The 15,683-nt window shown below is 43.5% G+C and overlaps 1 protein-coding gene across 2 annotated transcripts in view; it reads left to right on the top strand.

The window, feature by feature from the left end:
- The window catches only part of snx29 (sorting nexin 29), a 298,365-nt gene that overhangs the window by 149,900 nt on the left and 132,782 nt on the right, over positions 1-15,683 (top strand). Inside the window, exon 16 of one of the 2 annotated variants that reach the window (XM_015963689.3) lies at positions 15,418-15,534. In XM_015963689.3, coding sequence (XP_015819175.1) covers positions 15,418-15,534 — 117 coding nt within the window. Of the gene's footprint in view, positions 1-6,366; positions 6,786-15,417; positions 15,535-15,683 lie in introns of those variants that run through there. The other variant, XM_054749014.2, reaches the window with a different exon arrangement.

The following is a 15,683-nucleotide window of genomic DNA, read 5'->3' as shown; positions in this document are numbered from 1 at the left end:
TTTTTCTGTGATGGGTTGGTGAAAAGAACCATGATTTGTACCATCTTCCAGATATAGCCTTCTCTAAAACTCCTTTTCTATTGGTCCATCTGCTTCTCTTGTGCTCATTTAGTGCTGCTTCTTCTCTCCTTTTCTCTGTACGATTTATTTTTTCCACCTCTCCTCAGAGTGGACGGCACAGCTTGTGATGTCTATATTGGTCCTCTCTCACACTCGTCTTCTTCTTTGTTTCCCTCCATTTCTCCGACATGTCTCTCCCTGTGTAGAAGCAGCTGTGCTTAACGTGAGTCGGAGACACAGATAGAGACGGAAGCTGCATTTAGATTTACAAAATACTCAAACACTCACCGTATTGCAGTTGGGTTCTTGCACAGGTTATGAGCCATTGATGCCGTTTGATCAGGTTTCCCTAGTGCCATGAATAAAAGAAAAAGTATCAAATGTTTCCCGTAGCATTTGCAGAGCATTGTCTATAGCTAAATTATCTCACCAGAAAATGATGCGAAACAAATCTGTAGTGTTGTTACTGTTATTATAGTTTTTAATTAAAGTCAGAGTATCTTTGGTATGTTCTTACTGTGTCTGGTTTCTAATTCCATTTTTGGTTCTTTTTAAAACACAAGAAAGGTTTCTCTTTACCTTGCTGATAGTTTTGTTTGCCGACTGCAAAACATCCTCAGAGCTGACGCTGATGGTGGCGTCACTTCCTACTCCGTTTATCCGCGGGCAGCAGAGGACGTTGTCGCCCTCTGCTGCCCGCTCTCCCCTCTCCGTTCCCCTCCATGGGGATGGGTAAAATGCAGAGATGAGTTTCACCAGTGTGTGATGATGACTATGGGACTTTAATGCTAAAAGGGCATCATGGCCACTGTACTAAGTAAGTCACATCATGCACATCCCTGTTTGTGAGTCTTCACAACATTTAACAAACAATGTTTAATTAGATAATGTAGAAAAATCAGGGATTACGTTATATTAGTAAGTTAAGCAAACAGCTCAAAAAGGGTTTATTTTCTAAAACAACTCAATCTTTAAACATTATTTATATAGTTGAATTAATAGTTTTACATCTCATCACTTTTCACCATTTTTTCCTACCAAACGTTGTTCTTGTTCCTAGCTGTGTGATCAGAGACTGCTCAGAATATCCTTTAGCGGATCAGTTGGCACTTGTTTTTCTGCTTCGATCCTGAAACTACGGGCCAATATAAGTGACTATGAAATCAAAGCTGCTTTCCTTGAAAAGAAAAAAATGTCAGAGACGGACAACTCCTAGTAGACTTAACCGATCAGAGGAAGGATGCTTTTGTGTCACATGCATGAAAGTCGATCATTTGAGAAAATATGTGGATGTAAAAGTCTTTATAATAATTTATGTTTAATGTTGTACATTCATTCAGATAAATCTTATTAATTCCTCCTATTATACTCAACTATTCCTTAACTGGAGTAAGTTCAGACATCACGCAAACATTTGGATTTCACTCTTTATAACCCTTGAATCAGCTCTCATCTTCTTCTCCTCTTGTCATATGAGCATTTGTATTCTCCCCTTCATTTTGACCTCCTTTTACTCCCTCACTGTCATCATTTGCATCCCAATTAAATGAGATGAATTTGATTAATGAGCTTATCAGGTTTTGGGTCATCTATGCTACTAGTGTCCTTGCTTTCCTTCTCCTCCTCTCTGTTTTATATTTTGGAGAGGATGTCACCCCCTTTATTCAGGCTAGCTCAGCCTGGTGCCGCTCAGATCGGATCATACACTCACTGAGAGGAGAGGAAAAGGCACTGAGAGATTTTGTGAAGATGAGAGAGATGAGTGGAGGAGGGGGGGGGGGGGGGGATAAAGCATTATCTATGAGATTGTGTGTGTGTGTGGGTGTGGGCCTTTGAACTGTATTTCAGTGTGTGTTTGTGGGGTCACCATCTCATGTGAGGCAGTGAGTTGCATTCTAATGCCTGGCTATGCCGACGCATGCATCATATCGAATCAGTCCTGTAGGCTCCACAAAGTAACTAGATCCTAACATATTGGTCCTTTACGTAGTCAAAATGTTTTCACCTAAATGTAGAAGTAATGTGTGAAAAAATGTACACATTACAACCAACTTAAAGCTGCACTACATTAGCCTGGTTTGATGGGTTTCACTCACGTGACCTGCAGCCGCATGAAACTCAAATGGGAGACAGGAAGTAGTTTGCTCCACAACAAACTGGGAAGTGACTCTATTGTTTATATGTGATCAGACTTGCCGTTGTGTTTTGTAAGACTAATTTATTAAAAAAATGGGTAAGTACGCTATTTATTTGAATATTTTAAGATCAATAGTACTTTAAAGTTATCAAAACTGCAGCCGGGTTTGTGCCGGTGGTTGAGTTTGTACTGTGAAGCCATTCCGCGTCGTAATGTCTGTTGTAAAGTACTCCACAACATCGTAAACAGCCGCAGTGGCACTTGAGACAGAACTGGGTCCTATCATCAGCGCCCAGGCACGGCACGAAATTGTACCAGCCCCATTCAATCACAAATTTTAAATGCAGTAGCTGCTGTTCTGCCACGGGGGCAGCACTGACTTTTTTAAGACCTAGATTCTAGATTTAATCAAGTTTACACAAACATGTCAAAAATGCACAGAAACTGAAAGATTGCATTTGTAATTACAGTTCATAAGCAAAAAAAAAAAGTTATTTTGGGGTTTAGTTACTCTTCAACTATAATGGCTTCTACTTAAAATTATGGCACGGTGTGGGAGCTGCGTGAGAGCGGCGTGGGTGCGAAGCGGCGCCTCCACCTCCGGTGTGCCCCAGGCTTTAACTCTTATGCCACCGTCGCCCCACATCGCGGAAAAATACATCTTCTTTTAGGTTATGACCCATATAGTTTTAAAAGTCGCACTTTTCATACACTGTGGAGGATTTACCCAGTGCTGAAGCGATCGGCAACAAACTACCTTGTGCTGCCTTCCTCATATCACACCGCAAACCAAACGAAAGCCTTTTACAAGCCTGGAAGCCTACAGCAGTTTTATTTCAGGCTGGTTAACCTTTTAGTGATCCGGAGAAGCTTTAAAGCTGATCGTCTTGTTTTTGCTTGGCGACGTTTTTCATTAACTCATGACAATAATGCTATCGCTAATGCTAACTCTCAGTGTGTGCTAGGATCTACTTGTAACTAACTTTTTATGCCTTTTTAAATCCAATTTTCTGGTACGTTTGTTTGATTTCAATAAGGTATAAACACCACATACCAACACTAAGCCAACAGCTAAAAACATCAGCACTCTGAAAACTATTTGCGGTGAGGACACGTGAAAACAGTATAAAAGCGTTAACCTGTCATTTTTATGGCTGTTCTAAGCAACTGTTTAATAAAACACTCCATAATCTCTTACCTGTTAGAAAGTGATAGCTGTAAACTCCAGCACTGTCCGTTTCAGCTCCTGTTTGAAGCCGTAGATTACTGATCCACTTCTGCCATCTTCTTTCAGTATATATCTTTTAATTAAGTCCTATCTGGCGCACAACATTCGGGACTTGAAAAAAACTTTTGTCTTTGTCCCGATTAGAGTGATTTTAATAACCTAGACTGCATAGAATTTCGGCATCTTAACGCCCTGTCACCAAAGTAAGTAGTGTTCTGTGCATCGCCGGCTACTTCTGGACCCCCATCTGCATTTGGTGACGTAGATGCAACGTCATGTGAAACTCAGCCTAAGTCACGCCTGTCTACTTCTGGACCACAGGTTCCCGGAAGAAAGAAAAAAAATGACTGCAAGTCAACGGGTCTATTAAGGTTATTTTCTAATCTCATTTGTTATGTGCCATGATTTCACATATGATGTCTGTGAATTTTAAAGACACATTCTGATGCTAAGAACAAGCTTCTTTTTGAATGGGGGAAAAGTTATTTTAGGTTTTGCATGAAAATACATCCAGGACTAAAAATGCACATCACCAAGGTGACGTCATCAAAACAGACATGGAGAAGATCAGAGGGAAAATGGCTGTAAGTTTGGCAAACTTCATATGTGATTCAGGGCGTAAGGCAAAGCAGATTAGAAGTTCAAGTTAGACCCATTAGTCATCATCACTCTGGAGTGCATTGGAAGGAGATGCCGATAGTCGGTGGGTTAGTAGGGGAGAGCATTGGAGAACCAGGGAATTTGGCAGGGGTTTGTGGAAAGTTAGTCCAGGGACAGTGAACCAAAATCAGATTGCCCTCTGAGGTTTGTCCGCTCCCCACCCTGGTTCTCAAAATTGGTTCTTAGTACCAGGCATGTGTGCAGCAGTGCTGGCTGCCTTTGTTTTACAACTCTGGACAGAACCAGGAGGACATACCACCTTACAGATGCAGAGATCCAGGCTGAAATGATCAGCCTTTAGAGCCGCTTCTGAGCACCCAAACTCGGCCAGAACCATGAGGAGGAGCAGCCTTGGATGGGTGCAGAGAACCAGGTGGGAATTGACAACCTGGAGGCCCGCTCCTGGGTGCTCAGTCTCAGTCAGTACCTGGTGGAGGAGCAGCCCAGGTCAGAACCAGGCATGAATTCCTGCCAGAATTATCTTCAAATGTACATTTCCAGCCGCTAGCTTAGCTTATCTAGCAGCTAACTGAAGGAGAACACATTCTACTCGTGAACATGCTCTCACAGGGTGGTACCGTTCCGAGCCTCTTCAAAATTAATGTTATTGCTTCCTCTACATGCAGTTGCAGCAAAAAGTAGTAGATTCGATAGTTTGCTCAGATAATGAAAAAAAAACTGAATATAGATAAAAAATGGTTTTGACCAAAAATATTACATAATGCAGCTTTAACACTTCCATGCACTGTAGTCCCTACAGTGGCTCTGAGGGTGCCTACTTGCACATATGCCACCATAAAGGAACATTAAAATAGAAATCATGATGTTTTGTAAGTATCAAATGACTAATTACAGCTAAATGTGTTAGAAAAGTGAATATTTGAACACACTGCAGCAAGAACGGTGTGAATACTAGTTTCTGCCTTTCCAAAATCCTTATTTTATTTTGGGTTTTCATCAAACTTTGGGATCAAGTATTAGATCCAAAAATGTTCCTTTTTTTACTTTCTCTTCCTTATTTATTTATGATTTTCCAAATGGCGTGATTTTAGTCTAATTTAAATGTAAAGATAGTTTATGGAAATCAAACCTTAAATTAACTGAAGCCATTTTTGTTGATAATTGGAAAAAAAGGCGACTACTTTCTTTTACAATTTTCCAGAAAAAGTAAGGAGCCATGAGCATGTTCATAGTAAAAAAAATATCCAATCACTGCACAATAATTGAATTTATGCAAATGTATCAATTAAAGCCGTGGTTTTAATTTGAAATTGGCATTTTGAAACTGTGTTTGAAATCACATTTTTTCGCTATGCCTGTGTGTATTCTAGGCCCACACACGAGTTACCGTGACCAGCTGCATGTGCGAAATAACCAATGTTCTCCTGTGTATGAGGTCCTGTTTACTGATTCTCCCTCCTTTAACTCCATGCTTTCCTCCCATCCTGTTGGAAGATAAACAGAGTTGTGACATTTTACCACCATCACAACTTCCTGTTCTCTGAAAAGCTTCATTACGATGCACTGATATGTTTAACATCAAATACCGGTTAGATAAAGTCGGTGGTTAGGTATAGTTCCTCCAACATTCAATCCAATTCAATTCAAAAATACTTTATTAATCCCATAGGGAAATTGATTGCTGTAGTAGCTCAGAATAATAATAATAATCAAGTCATCAAAGAGTTATTGTATATTACAATGGCTGTTGGCAGGAAGGATCTCCAGTAGCGGTCAGTGTTGCAGCAAAACTGAAGAAGCCTCTGACTGAAGACACTCTTCTGTTGTCGGACAGTCTTGTGAAGAGAATGCTCAGGGTTGTCCATTATTTTCTTGATTCTCTGGAGAATCCTTCTTTGCATTATCTCCTCCAGTGGTTCCAAAGTTGTCCCCAGAACAGAACCAGCCTTTTTTATTAGGCTGTTGAGCCTTTCCAGGTCCCTGCTTTTGATGCTACTACCCCAACAGACAATGGCTGAAGAGATTATACTTTGATTGTCTCTGATTTGTACTGGAAGTCTGAGGTATAAAGGGTGAAAAGGAATTGTGAGAGTACAGTCCCTTGTGGTGCTCCAATCTTACTGATCGCCTGGTTTGATGTGCAGTTCTTCAGCCTCACAAACTGTGGTCTGTTTGTCAGGTAGTCTTTAATCCAGGTGATAGTTGAGGCCCCCACCTGTGTCTTCTGGAGTTTCTGGCAAAGTACATCAGGCTGGTTTATGTTAAATGCACTGGAGAAATCAAAGAACATGACCCTCACAGTGCTGCCTGCTTTGTCCAGATGACAGTGGTTTGGTTGAAGCAGCTGGATGATAGCATCTTCAACTCCAACTCCATGGCGATAAGCAAACTGCAGTGGGTCCTGATATGTCCTAGTTTGCTTATTCAGTTGGACCAACAGGAGTCTCTCCAGGGCCTTCATGATGTGGGATGTCAGGGCAACCGGTCTGTAGTCGTCATTGACTGATGGGTGAGTTTTCTTTGGAACTGGAACAAGGCAGGATGTCTTCCACAGGACTGGAACCTTCTCCTGGGCCAGGCTGAGGTTGAAGAGGTGCTGCAGAATCCCACAGAGCTGCTCTGCACAGGCCTGCAGTACTCTTGGGCTAACACCATCTGGACCTGCAGCCTTGTTCCTGTTAAGTCTCTACAGCTGCCTCTTCATCTGACTTCTAGATACAGATAGGTGGGAGGGGGAGGTAAATGGGGCAGCTTCTTCCTGTATTATGCCTCGTTGCTGTCTCTGATCTTGATCTTCAGTTGCTTCTGTATGCTCCTCAATAATTCTGTCTCCTTCCTTGAAGGCTCTTTTTTCTCATTTAGCAGATTCTTCAGTTCACTGGTGATCCAGGGTTTGTTATTAGTGAAGCATCTCACTGTTCTGGTGGGTATGATGTTGTCCACACAGAAGTTTATATAGTCAGTGACACATCCAGTCATGGCATTGATGTCCTCTTCATATCCTTGGCAGAGAGTCATCCAATCTGTGGTCTCAAAACAACCCTGCAGGGCTTCTTCAGCGTCCTGTGACCATTTTCTCACAGTTCTTCTTGTCACAGGTTGCCTCTGAACAAGTGGTTTGTATTCTGAGCAGAGAAAAACAAGATTGTGATCTGATTGTCCCAGAGGAGGTCTTATTTTGGACATGTATGCATTCTTTACATTTGCATAACACAAATCCAATGTCTTGTTTCTCTGGTGGAGCAGCTGACAAACTGCTGAAATGTTGGAAGTGTAGCAGAGAGCGAGGCATGATTAAAATCACCAGATATAGCCACAAATGCATTGGGGTGATGGGTTTGTAGCTTAGCGACAACAGAACTGATGGTATCACATGCACTTTCAGCAATGGCTGAATGTGGAATATAAACGGTTGCCAAGACAACACTGGTGAACTCTCTTGGCAAATAATCTGGGTGACAACTTACTACCAAGAGTTCAACATCTGGGCAGCAGAGACGACATTTCACTGAAACATGACCTGGATGGCACCATCTGTTGTTGACAAGCACTGCCACTCCACCTCCTTTTCTTTTCCCGCCCCTCTTTAGATCTCTGTCTGCTCGTACAGTCAAGAATCCTGGCAGAGAGACGCTGAAATCACATAACACTGCACTGCCCTCTGGCTGAGTCCTTGAAAGGGCTTGGAGTTCATCCATCATGTTGGCCAGTGATCGCACATTGTCCATTATGATCGATGGAAGAGATGGTTTAAATTTCTTCTTTCTCTGTCTCCGTTTTGCTCCCGCTCTGCACCCACTCTTCTTGCGTTTTAGCTCATTTGGTATTTGTTGCTTCAGTTGAGGTATTATTTCAGCCTTTCCAATGTTAATCAGCTGCTCCCGATTGTAAACCAGCTTGTTGCCATGGTTATGCATCATAACAAATGCTCAAAAATTGAAAACATAGCAGAAAAAATCCTCTAAGCTTCACAGCACCAGAAACAGAAAAGTAAAATTTCCAAAAAAATACAGTTTTTCTTGAGAAACTAGAAGAAAAAATGCCCATTTACATAAAGTCAACAGAGCTACTCCAACATGCAGCCACCCAGAGCAGCACAGTTCCGAAAACATGGCTCTACTGTTTACCATCAGTGATGGGCTTGCCGTGTCCCCTGCGAGCTAATGCTGCAGCGCTGACAATTGTAATTTGACAACGGCCGGCAAAAAGCTCCAGAGTTTTTTAAGTGCTTGCATAGCCACATTTTACCACCGAATGTTATTTTTACTTCTTTCTTTTTGTGTGTGTGTGTGTGTCCTGTCTGGCTGTGAAGCAAACAGAATTGATGTCTGAATGCTGGTGGCAAGCCCTACAGATTTACTCTCAGGTGGAGCATCAAAGCGTCTGCTTTTAATGTCACGCCTGATACTTAAAAGTTTATTGTTGTTGTTTTTGAATGCTTTTTAATTCTGACCAGACACGGAGACAGAGGTAAAAGAGAAAGGAAGAGACAAAAGATGTGTGTGTGTGTGTGTGGGGGGGGGGGGGGGGGGTCCACAAAAGTAAACAATAATGAACAAGAATCTGCTTCTAGACCTGCAGAAAGAGAGAAGGGAAAAAAAGCAAGAAAACAAAAAAAAAGGGACACAACAACAATACAACAAGATCAAGCTATCACAGCGTCAACTTGATGAAGAAATATATAATCAACATTGTTTAACTGAACAATCACACAATAATAAATCACAGTGCATTAAGTGCCCACCATAGCCTTAAGGCCGGTGTTGAACGTGCCCAAGTCCATACTTATGAGAGCACCATGTGAGCACCTGTGTGTGCACATGCGCTTGTTTATGTAAGGTTTCTCTATAGGAGCGTCCAATAGAGAGTGTGAGAGGCCACAGATCTGCCCCCTAAAGATGTGCAGGAGACGGAGGGAGCTCCAAGTCCCAGAGATCCAGGAGTTGCCCCAGAGCACAGGAACTCCAGGGAGACTGCGACCAGAAAAGCCCCTCCTCCCCTCGAGAGGCGCAGAGGATCGCCCCAGGGGGCCACAGCCAGCAGCCGGCAGAGTCCCGGGAGATATCGGCGGCAAGCCCACAGGCCCACCCGCAGCCTCCCACCCCCTAGCCGGCCGAGCCTCCAGCCTCAGGAAGCCAAGTGACAACAGAGGTGTGCTAAGACCCCTAGTCTCCCTCCGCCTACTCCATTATAGTGTTAGTGAGTGTTGATGAGGTGTATTCCAAGGCTGTGGTGAGCAGGCAGTGCGGGCATCGTCTGGCCTATGCCAGCTGATGCCACCACACCACCCCACTTGCACCCACAGCCCTCAGTGTCTAAGGGCAGTTTAAAATTGGAAGTGGGCACTGGCACCCGGGAGGAGGCTGAGAAATCCCCATGCCAAATGCCGTTGGATGTGCTCACTCCCAAGGCCCTAAGTGTGTGTTTGCGTGGAATGTCGTTGGTGGAAGTGTTTAAGGTGCAGATAAAATTGGGGGTAGGTTGCCACAGGAATGCGGAAATGGGGTCCATACATGCACTCCCTGACTTGTCCACCCCCCAAGGTCCTATGTGCATGTTTGTGTGATGATGTGAGGGAGCAAGAGGAGAGAAATGTGTGGGGATGGGGAGGAATGGCTGGTTGGGCTTAGCCCTCCAGGGAGCCAGCTCCCCCACTGGCCCCAATAGGCACCTCTGTTGTCAAAATGCCACCCAGAGCATGGAGACCCCAGCCCATCCTGCCAAAGCAGCAGCATCACAGAGCCTCACGGAGTCTGAGGGCACCAACCCAGTCCCGCCCCAGCAGAATATCTACGCCCATCCCTGCATTTGCACAACTTCCAGAATATATGACATGGGACATCCAGGTAAGGTTGGGTCCTCCCCCTCCTGGACTTCCCCCTCCCCTGTGACGGGACAGCAGAGGAGCCAAGGACTACCAGAGACAAATAGGTTTCTGGAGTAGCTGCTCTTTCTGTCCAACATTTAATCATTTTGAATGAAGTTTGTTGCAATTAAAATCCTGCTTGTTCTGACGAAGTCCTTTTGTTTTTGACGTGTCTGTAACTACGGAAAGTTGTCCTGATCACATATTTTTATTTGTCATGAAGACAAGACTTGAGGGGTGTTAATTAGCCTTTCTCCTGAAGACTTTACTAGCAAAGGTGAACCTGACATAAGGCACCATGTTGCCTTGTCAAGAGAAGGATCAGCTCCAGAGTGGGATAAAGCCCAGTGAGTTAATCCTGCTGCACAGCAGGTCCAGACAAGAAGTAATGAGCATGATCTTTGTGTTATTACCAGCCTGAGGATGACCTTCCTTGTTTCAAAACAATTAACAATGCTAGCACGTACCCACGCTGCAATATCCCAATGTAAACCAGTGTTTGTTCGGGAGAAATAACCGTGCACACTATGAAGTTCACATTCTGCATACACACATACACAAACCTATTAGCTTCCTCCCCCTTGGAATTAATTGGGTTTCTTCACGCCTAAAATTAATTCCATCTTATATAATGTCCTAATTTAGGAGCTGTGGCAGTTGAATAAATAAAGGTGATGAACGCCAGTCAGAAGAGATGTCCTCTTGTCCTTCTCTTAGTGGAACATGACAGGCTTGGACTTCTCGAATCAGATTTACCTTCCAAAGTGTGTGTGTGTGTGTGTGTGTGTGTGTGTGTGTGTGTGTGGTTTAGCTCGTCATCCATCACCCCTCTTCCACATCTTCAGCTCATTCAGGAAGTACAGCTACAGAGCGCCTCAGGGATTATTTTTCTGAGCTGAAATCAGTTGTCTTTTATGTTCAGAGATTACCGTCAGCTGTGTTTTATTGCTCTGCAGCCCTGTCTGATCCAGTGATCTCTAATGTCTCGGTTGTTTAGACACTTTTATGTATTGACAGAGTACGTGTTTTAATGACTAAGTGGTAAAAGCTGACCGGTCTCAGCTGAACGCTTCCCAAGTACGTTACATAAAAAGAAACTTAGCTGTTTTCTGTCACTTTGTGCCATAAAATAGGAATAAGTAAACTTGCAGATTCCTTCCTCCAGTTGTTTCCCAATAAGTGTTAAAGCAACAGCAGAGACTGAAGGCCATGCAGAGCTCACAGACTTGTTGCAGCTTGTTTATTTCCTATGTAGATGGATTACCACCTATAGAGCTCTGGCTGCTAGAGCCTCGCCTGAGGACACACACATTGTTATTCCTGTCATGTCTTTAAGCTGCGCTTTAACACTGAGGTTAGGAAACAAATACACACATCAGAGCACAACTTCCCTTCACCACAGCTGCTTTTTAATGACGGGAATTAATGAAAAGCATTTATTTACATGTTCTATCATGTAGACACAGATGATTGACAAGATAATTTCTGCAGTGTTTTTCTACCGTGGGTGGCTTTACTGTATGTGATGGTCATAATTAAGTGCTTTTATCATTATATTTATATAGAAGGAAGAAGGAAAGAAAACATTTTTTTAATATAATGTCTGTCAAGATAAAACTCACGAGGCACTTCACAAAAACAAAAAATTTAAAATAGATAAAAGATTTTTTTTTATTATTTAAAAATATGTTTGAAATGAGAAAATAAATCTTGAAAAAACAATGGAAGGAAAGGGAGAGAGAAAATGAACAGGAACAGTAGATCCCAGAAAAGGCGGATTAGTAGAAAGAGCAGAATAAGGAGCGGGTGGTGATGAAGGTCACACCAAAGCCTGAACAAGTGAGTCTTCAGCTGCTTTAAAGGAGACCACTGAGTCCACTGATCTCAGGCTCAGGGGGAGAGAGTTCCAGAGTCTGGGGGCCACAGCAGCAGATGATTTGTCACCTTTGGTCTTTAGCCTGGTGCTGCACAACCAGTAGGCTTTGGTCACTGGACCTTAGGGACCTGCTGGGGGTGTAGGGACTGAGAAGATCACCAATATATGATGGTGCTTGTCCATGTAAGGCCCTATAGACCAGAACCAGGATCTAGGAATGAACCCTGAAGTTGACTGGCAGCCAGTGAAGCTGGAGGAGAAGCGGGGTGATGTGGGTGTGTTTGGAGGACTTGGTCAGAAGCCGAGCACAGGCATTCTGAACCACCTGTAGACGGTTCAGGGAGGCACGTGAAAAGAGAGTTACAGTAGTCTAAGCGTGAGGAGATGAAGGTGTGGAGAACTGTCTCAAGTTCAGAGCGGGACAGAATGGGACTCAGCTTAGCAACGTTCCTGAGATGGAAGAAGGAAGAGCGAACAAGAGAACTGACATGAGAATCCAGGGTGAGAGCTGTGTCAAAGGCCACACCAAGACAGAGAGTTCCCTGACAGGGTTTGGTGTGAGAAGCAAGCTGACCAAGAGAGTCTCTGACTTTGGGAACCAGCTTGTCTGGGGCACAGATGAGGATCTCAGTCTTATCTTCATTCAGCTGTAGAAAGCTCCCAGCCATCCGGGTTTTAATAGAGTCTAAAGCCTAATTTATACTTCTCCGTCTGCTTCGGGATGGAGACACGCAACGCCACTAGCCGTCCTTGTTGAACCTGGAGAGCCCTCGGAAGGACGGACAGAGTCGAGCTCTCTTTTCTAAACATCCACAAGCTTGTGATTGGTTAGGACGCCAATGTTGTCCACAGAGCCGCCATTGCGCCCTCAAAAATATAAAGAGAGCTGAGGATATCTAGCAGCAGACACGGAGCATCTTGAAGAATACCTCGCGGAAAAACTTAAAAAAATGAACGTTTTATTCACCCGTGACTGGAGGAGTGAAAGAATATGCAGCAAGTGTTTTATTTGTGGACGGAAATTATGAAAACGGGGGGTTGAGTGCATGAAGAGGAGGAGGAGGATGAGGGACAATTCTATCCGTGTTACAAAGTCTCTTAAATACAAAAAACACAACATAGATATAATATTAAATGCACTAACTTGGACCGGCTACATGACGCCCTCTGTTGTCCTGGCTAGGAATTGCTATTCAACACTCCCAGGAGACGGAGAAGTCCGAATGCAAAACGTCTCCATGCGTGTCTCTCCCTCATGGAACTGACGGAGACGTATAAATTAGGCTTAAGCAGGTGTGTAACAGCTGCAGCTTAGACATCTCATGGGGCTTACAGGAGATGTACTGGAGATATAAGCTTTAATAAAACATGCAGCTAGCTGAATATTGAAAGTCATTTGTGTGTTTTGAATCCTTCAACATTTAAGGAGTTTGGGGTAATTTTAAAGTTGTTAGGAATAACAGACCTGTAGAAGATGACTTCCTTCAGCTTCTGCTCGTTTCACATCACATAAACACGGGCAGTCATATTAGCTTCAGGTTACATTTTTGTGTTTTAGCCTCTGAGTTGGACCGGGACATGCACTGAGCTCTGGTTGGTTCTGAAGCTCAAGCCTTTCTGAACTTTGACAGTACATAAATATGCCTTTGCTTTATTAGATATTTATTCAATATTGGACCCGATGGCCCAAGCTCATGGCCCAGATACAGCCCAGGGACCATCAGTTAATGATCACTCCTGTACACTTGCACTGGGAAACACAACATGCTCCTCCTAAAACATCAGCTCTAGTGAAAAGGTCCGCATGCACACACACACACACACACACATACACACACACTTATTGTGTCTGAAGGTTGTGTTTTTGTATTTTCTGGTTAATATAAAACAAAAACTACGATTTTCAACATGTTTCATTCTAAAATAGTTCAGTTCCCTCTCTTGTGGACTCAGGATTTTTCTGATCTGTGCTGCTTCTGTGGTTAAACGGACATTTGTTTGTGTTGTCTAGAGAATCATAGCGGATCAGAGTTAATCTTTTATAAAAGTTTCAGTCGTTTTGCTGAATCTTTTTTTATTCATGTTATTTTTTCCCCAAAAGCTAAAATAAATTCTGATCAGACTGAGACAGAAGAAAGTGTTATTTGTCCCAGAAGCAGAACAAGTGTACTGTACAGCAGCTTTTCTCGCTGTCTTTTGTGATGCTGTTGCCATAGCAACTGAATCATTCTTATGAAGCCCAACTGTTGGATCACCTCTAGAGGGCATCGTTCTTTGACAGAGGAGCAGTCTGCTGCCTGTCAGTGGAAGTTACCCCTTTCACAGGAGATATTCCTGTTCCTTACGACAGTCACATGACCACAGAGAACATTTTATTCCTTACTTTTGTCGGCACTGCTGCCCGATCCAACCTGCTCTTTTCACAGCATGCCTGCTGCTTTGTCCCTCTGGCTGATGCGGTAAAGTATTGCCATTGGTTGCTTTAAATGCAAGAGGAAACATTTTGTCTGTATCTGATGAAAATTTGATGATACAACAAAATGATTTTAAATGATATTTGAATAAAGATACTGTAGTAGATACAGTGTCCTCCTGCCCTGTAGGTTGCCAGGTGAGCATCTGGAACTCTCCTGTTTAAGAAATGGCAGCAAGACTAACAAACGGGGTGGACTCCAACATGTATCGGTAAAGTTTTAAAAAACTACTTTAAGTGATCAGTTGGTATTCAGAGTACTGTTGGAGGATGCCTGTTAGGTACTACCACACCAGACTTTAACTACTGAGTTAACAGTAAAAGTCTCTGTAAAAGTGGCAGAGTTCTAGCCAGCTTCATTCTGGCTAAAGTGCGGTTGCCTTTTAGTTGTGTCTTGTTTTAGTATTCAGACTTTTTAGATCCTGTAAACTGTTAGACTAAAGATCCAGATGTTTTTTTTACATGAATCCCTGTTGGGTAAAAGAGCATGTGTGACGGGTCTGGTCTGATAAGCAGGTGATGCTCGGCTCACCTGTCAGTCGCCGGTGACGCTACATCGAAGCAGCCATGACAGCAGGTGTTCTCCATGCAGCACAGTGTGTGTCACAGCTATCAGTCCCCAGACAGAGCTGTCCACGACGTCCAGCCTGGTTAGACAGACACAGAACCAAGGGAACAGACATTTACACACACGCACACACACACACACACACACACACACACACACACACACACACGCGCACACGCACACGCACACGCACACGCACACACACACACACACACACACACACACACACACTGATGTAAATAACAGCACGTCAAGGTTACTTAGAGCTGATGTCAATTGAATAGCAGACTGGAAGGATTCAGAATCTATTGGAGACGAGCTGCTTTCAGTCCCTCTCTCCATCCCACCCGTCTCTGTTTGACGGTTTCCTAGAATCTGTCTTGCTGTCTTCCTCTATTATGTCTCACCTGCAGTGGTTTTGTGTGTTTATGGGAACTGCTTGTATTTTTGAACCATTTTACTCTGTGTGTCAGAACAACGAGGTCTCGTTTTTTCCATCGTTGTATCCTCCATCAGTGGCTCATAGTGAGATTAATTTGTGTATGTGTTTTCTTCTTTCCTGTGTGTGTGTGTGTGTGTGTGCTGCAGGTGGCTGAGATGCACGGTGAATTGATAGAGTTTAACGAGCGCCTGTACCGTTCCCTCATGGCCAAAGACCATCTCATTGTCCAGATGAGACAGGAACTCATTGACCTCCGGGGTCCGGTGAGTGAGTTGGCACGCGCGCGCGCACACACACACACACACACACACACACCTATCCGAAGTTGCAGCATGTTTGGTTGCGTTTGCACTGGATTAGAATCGTGTGTTTTGTTGATTTTATTGTCAGCTGCAAGTTCCTTAGATAAAAT

Source organism: Nothobranchius furzeri, chromosome 16 (genome assembly GCF_043380555.1).
Source record: "Nothobranchius furzeri strain GRZ-AD chromosome 16, NfurGRZ-RIMD1, whole genome shotgun sequence".
In the NCBI taxonomy this organism is placed as follows: Eukaryota; Metazoa; Chordata; class Actinopteri; order Cyprinodontiformes; family Nothobranchiidae; genus Nothobranchius; species Nothobranchius furzeri.
Note: the sequence above shows the minus strand (reverse complement) of the source record. Positions and strands in the feature narration are given on the sequence as shown.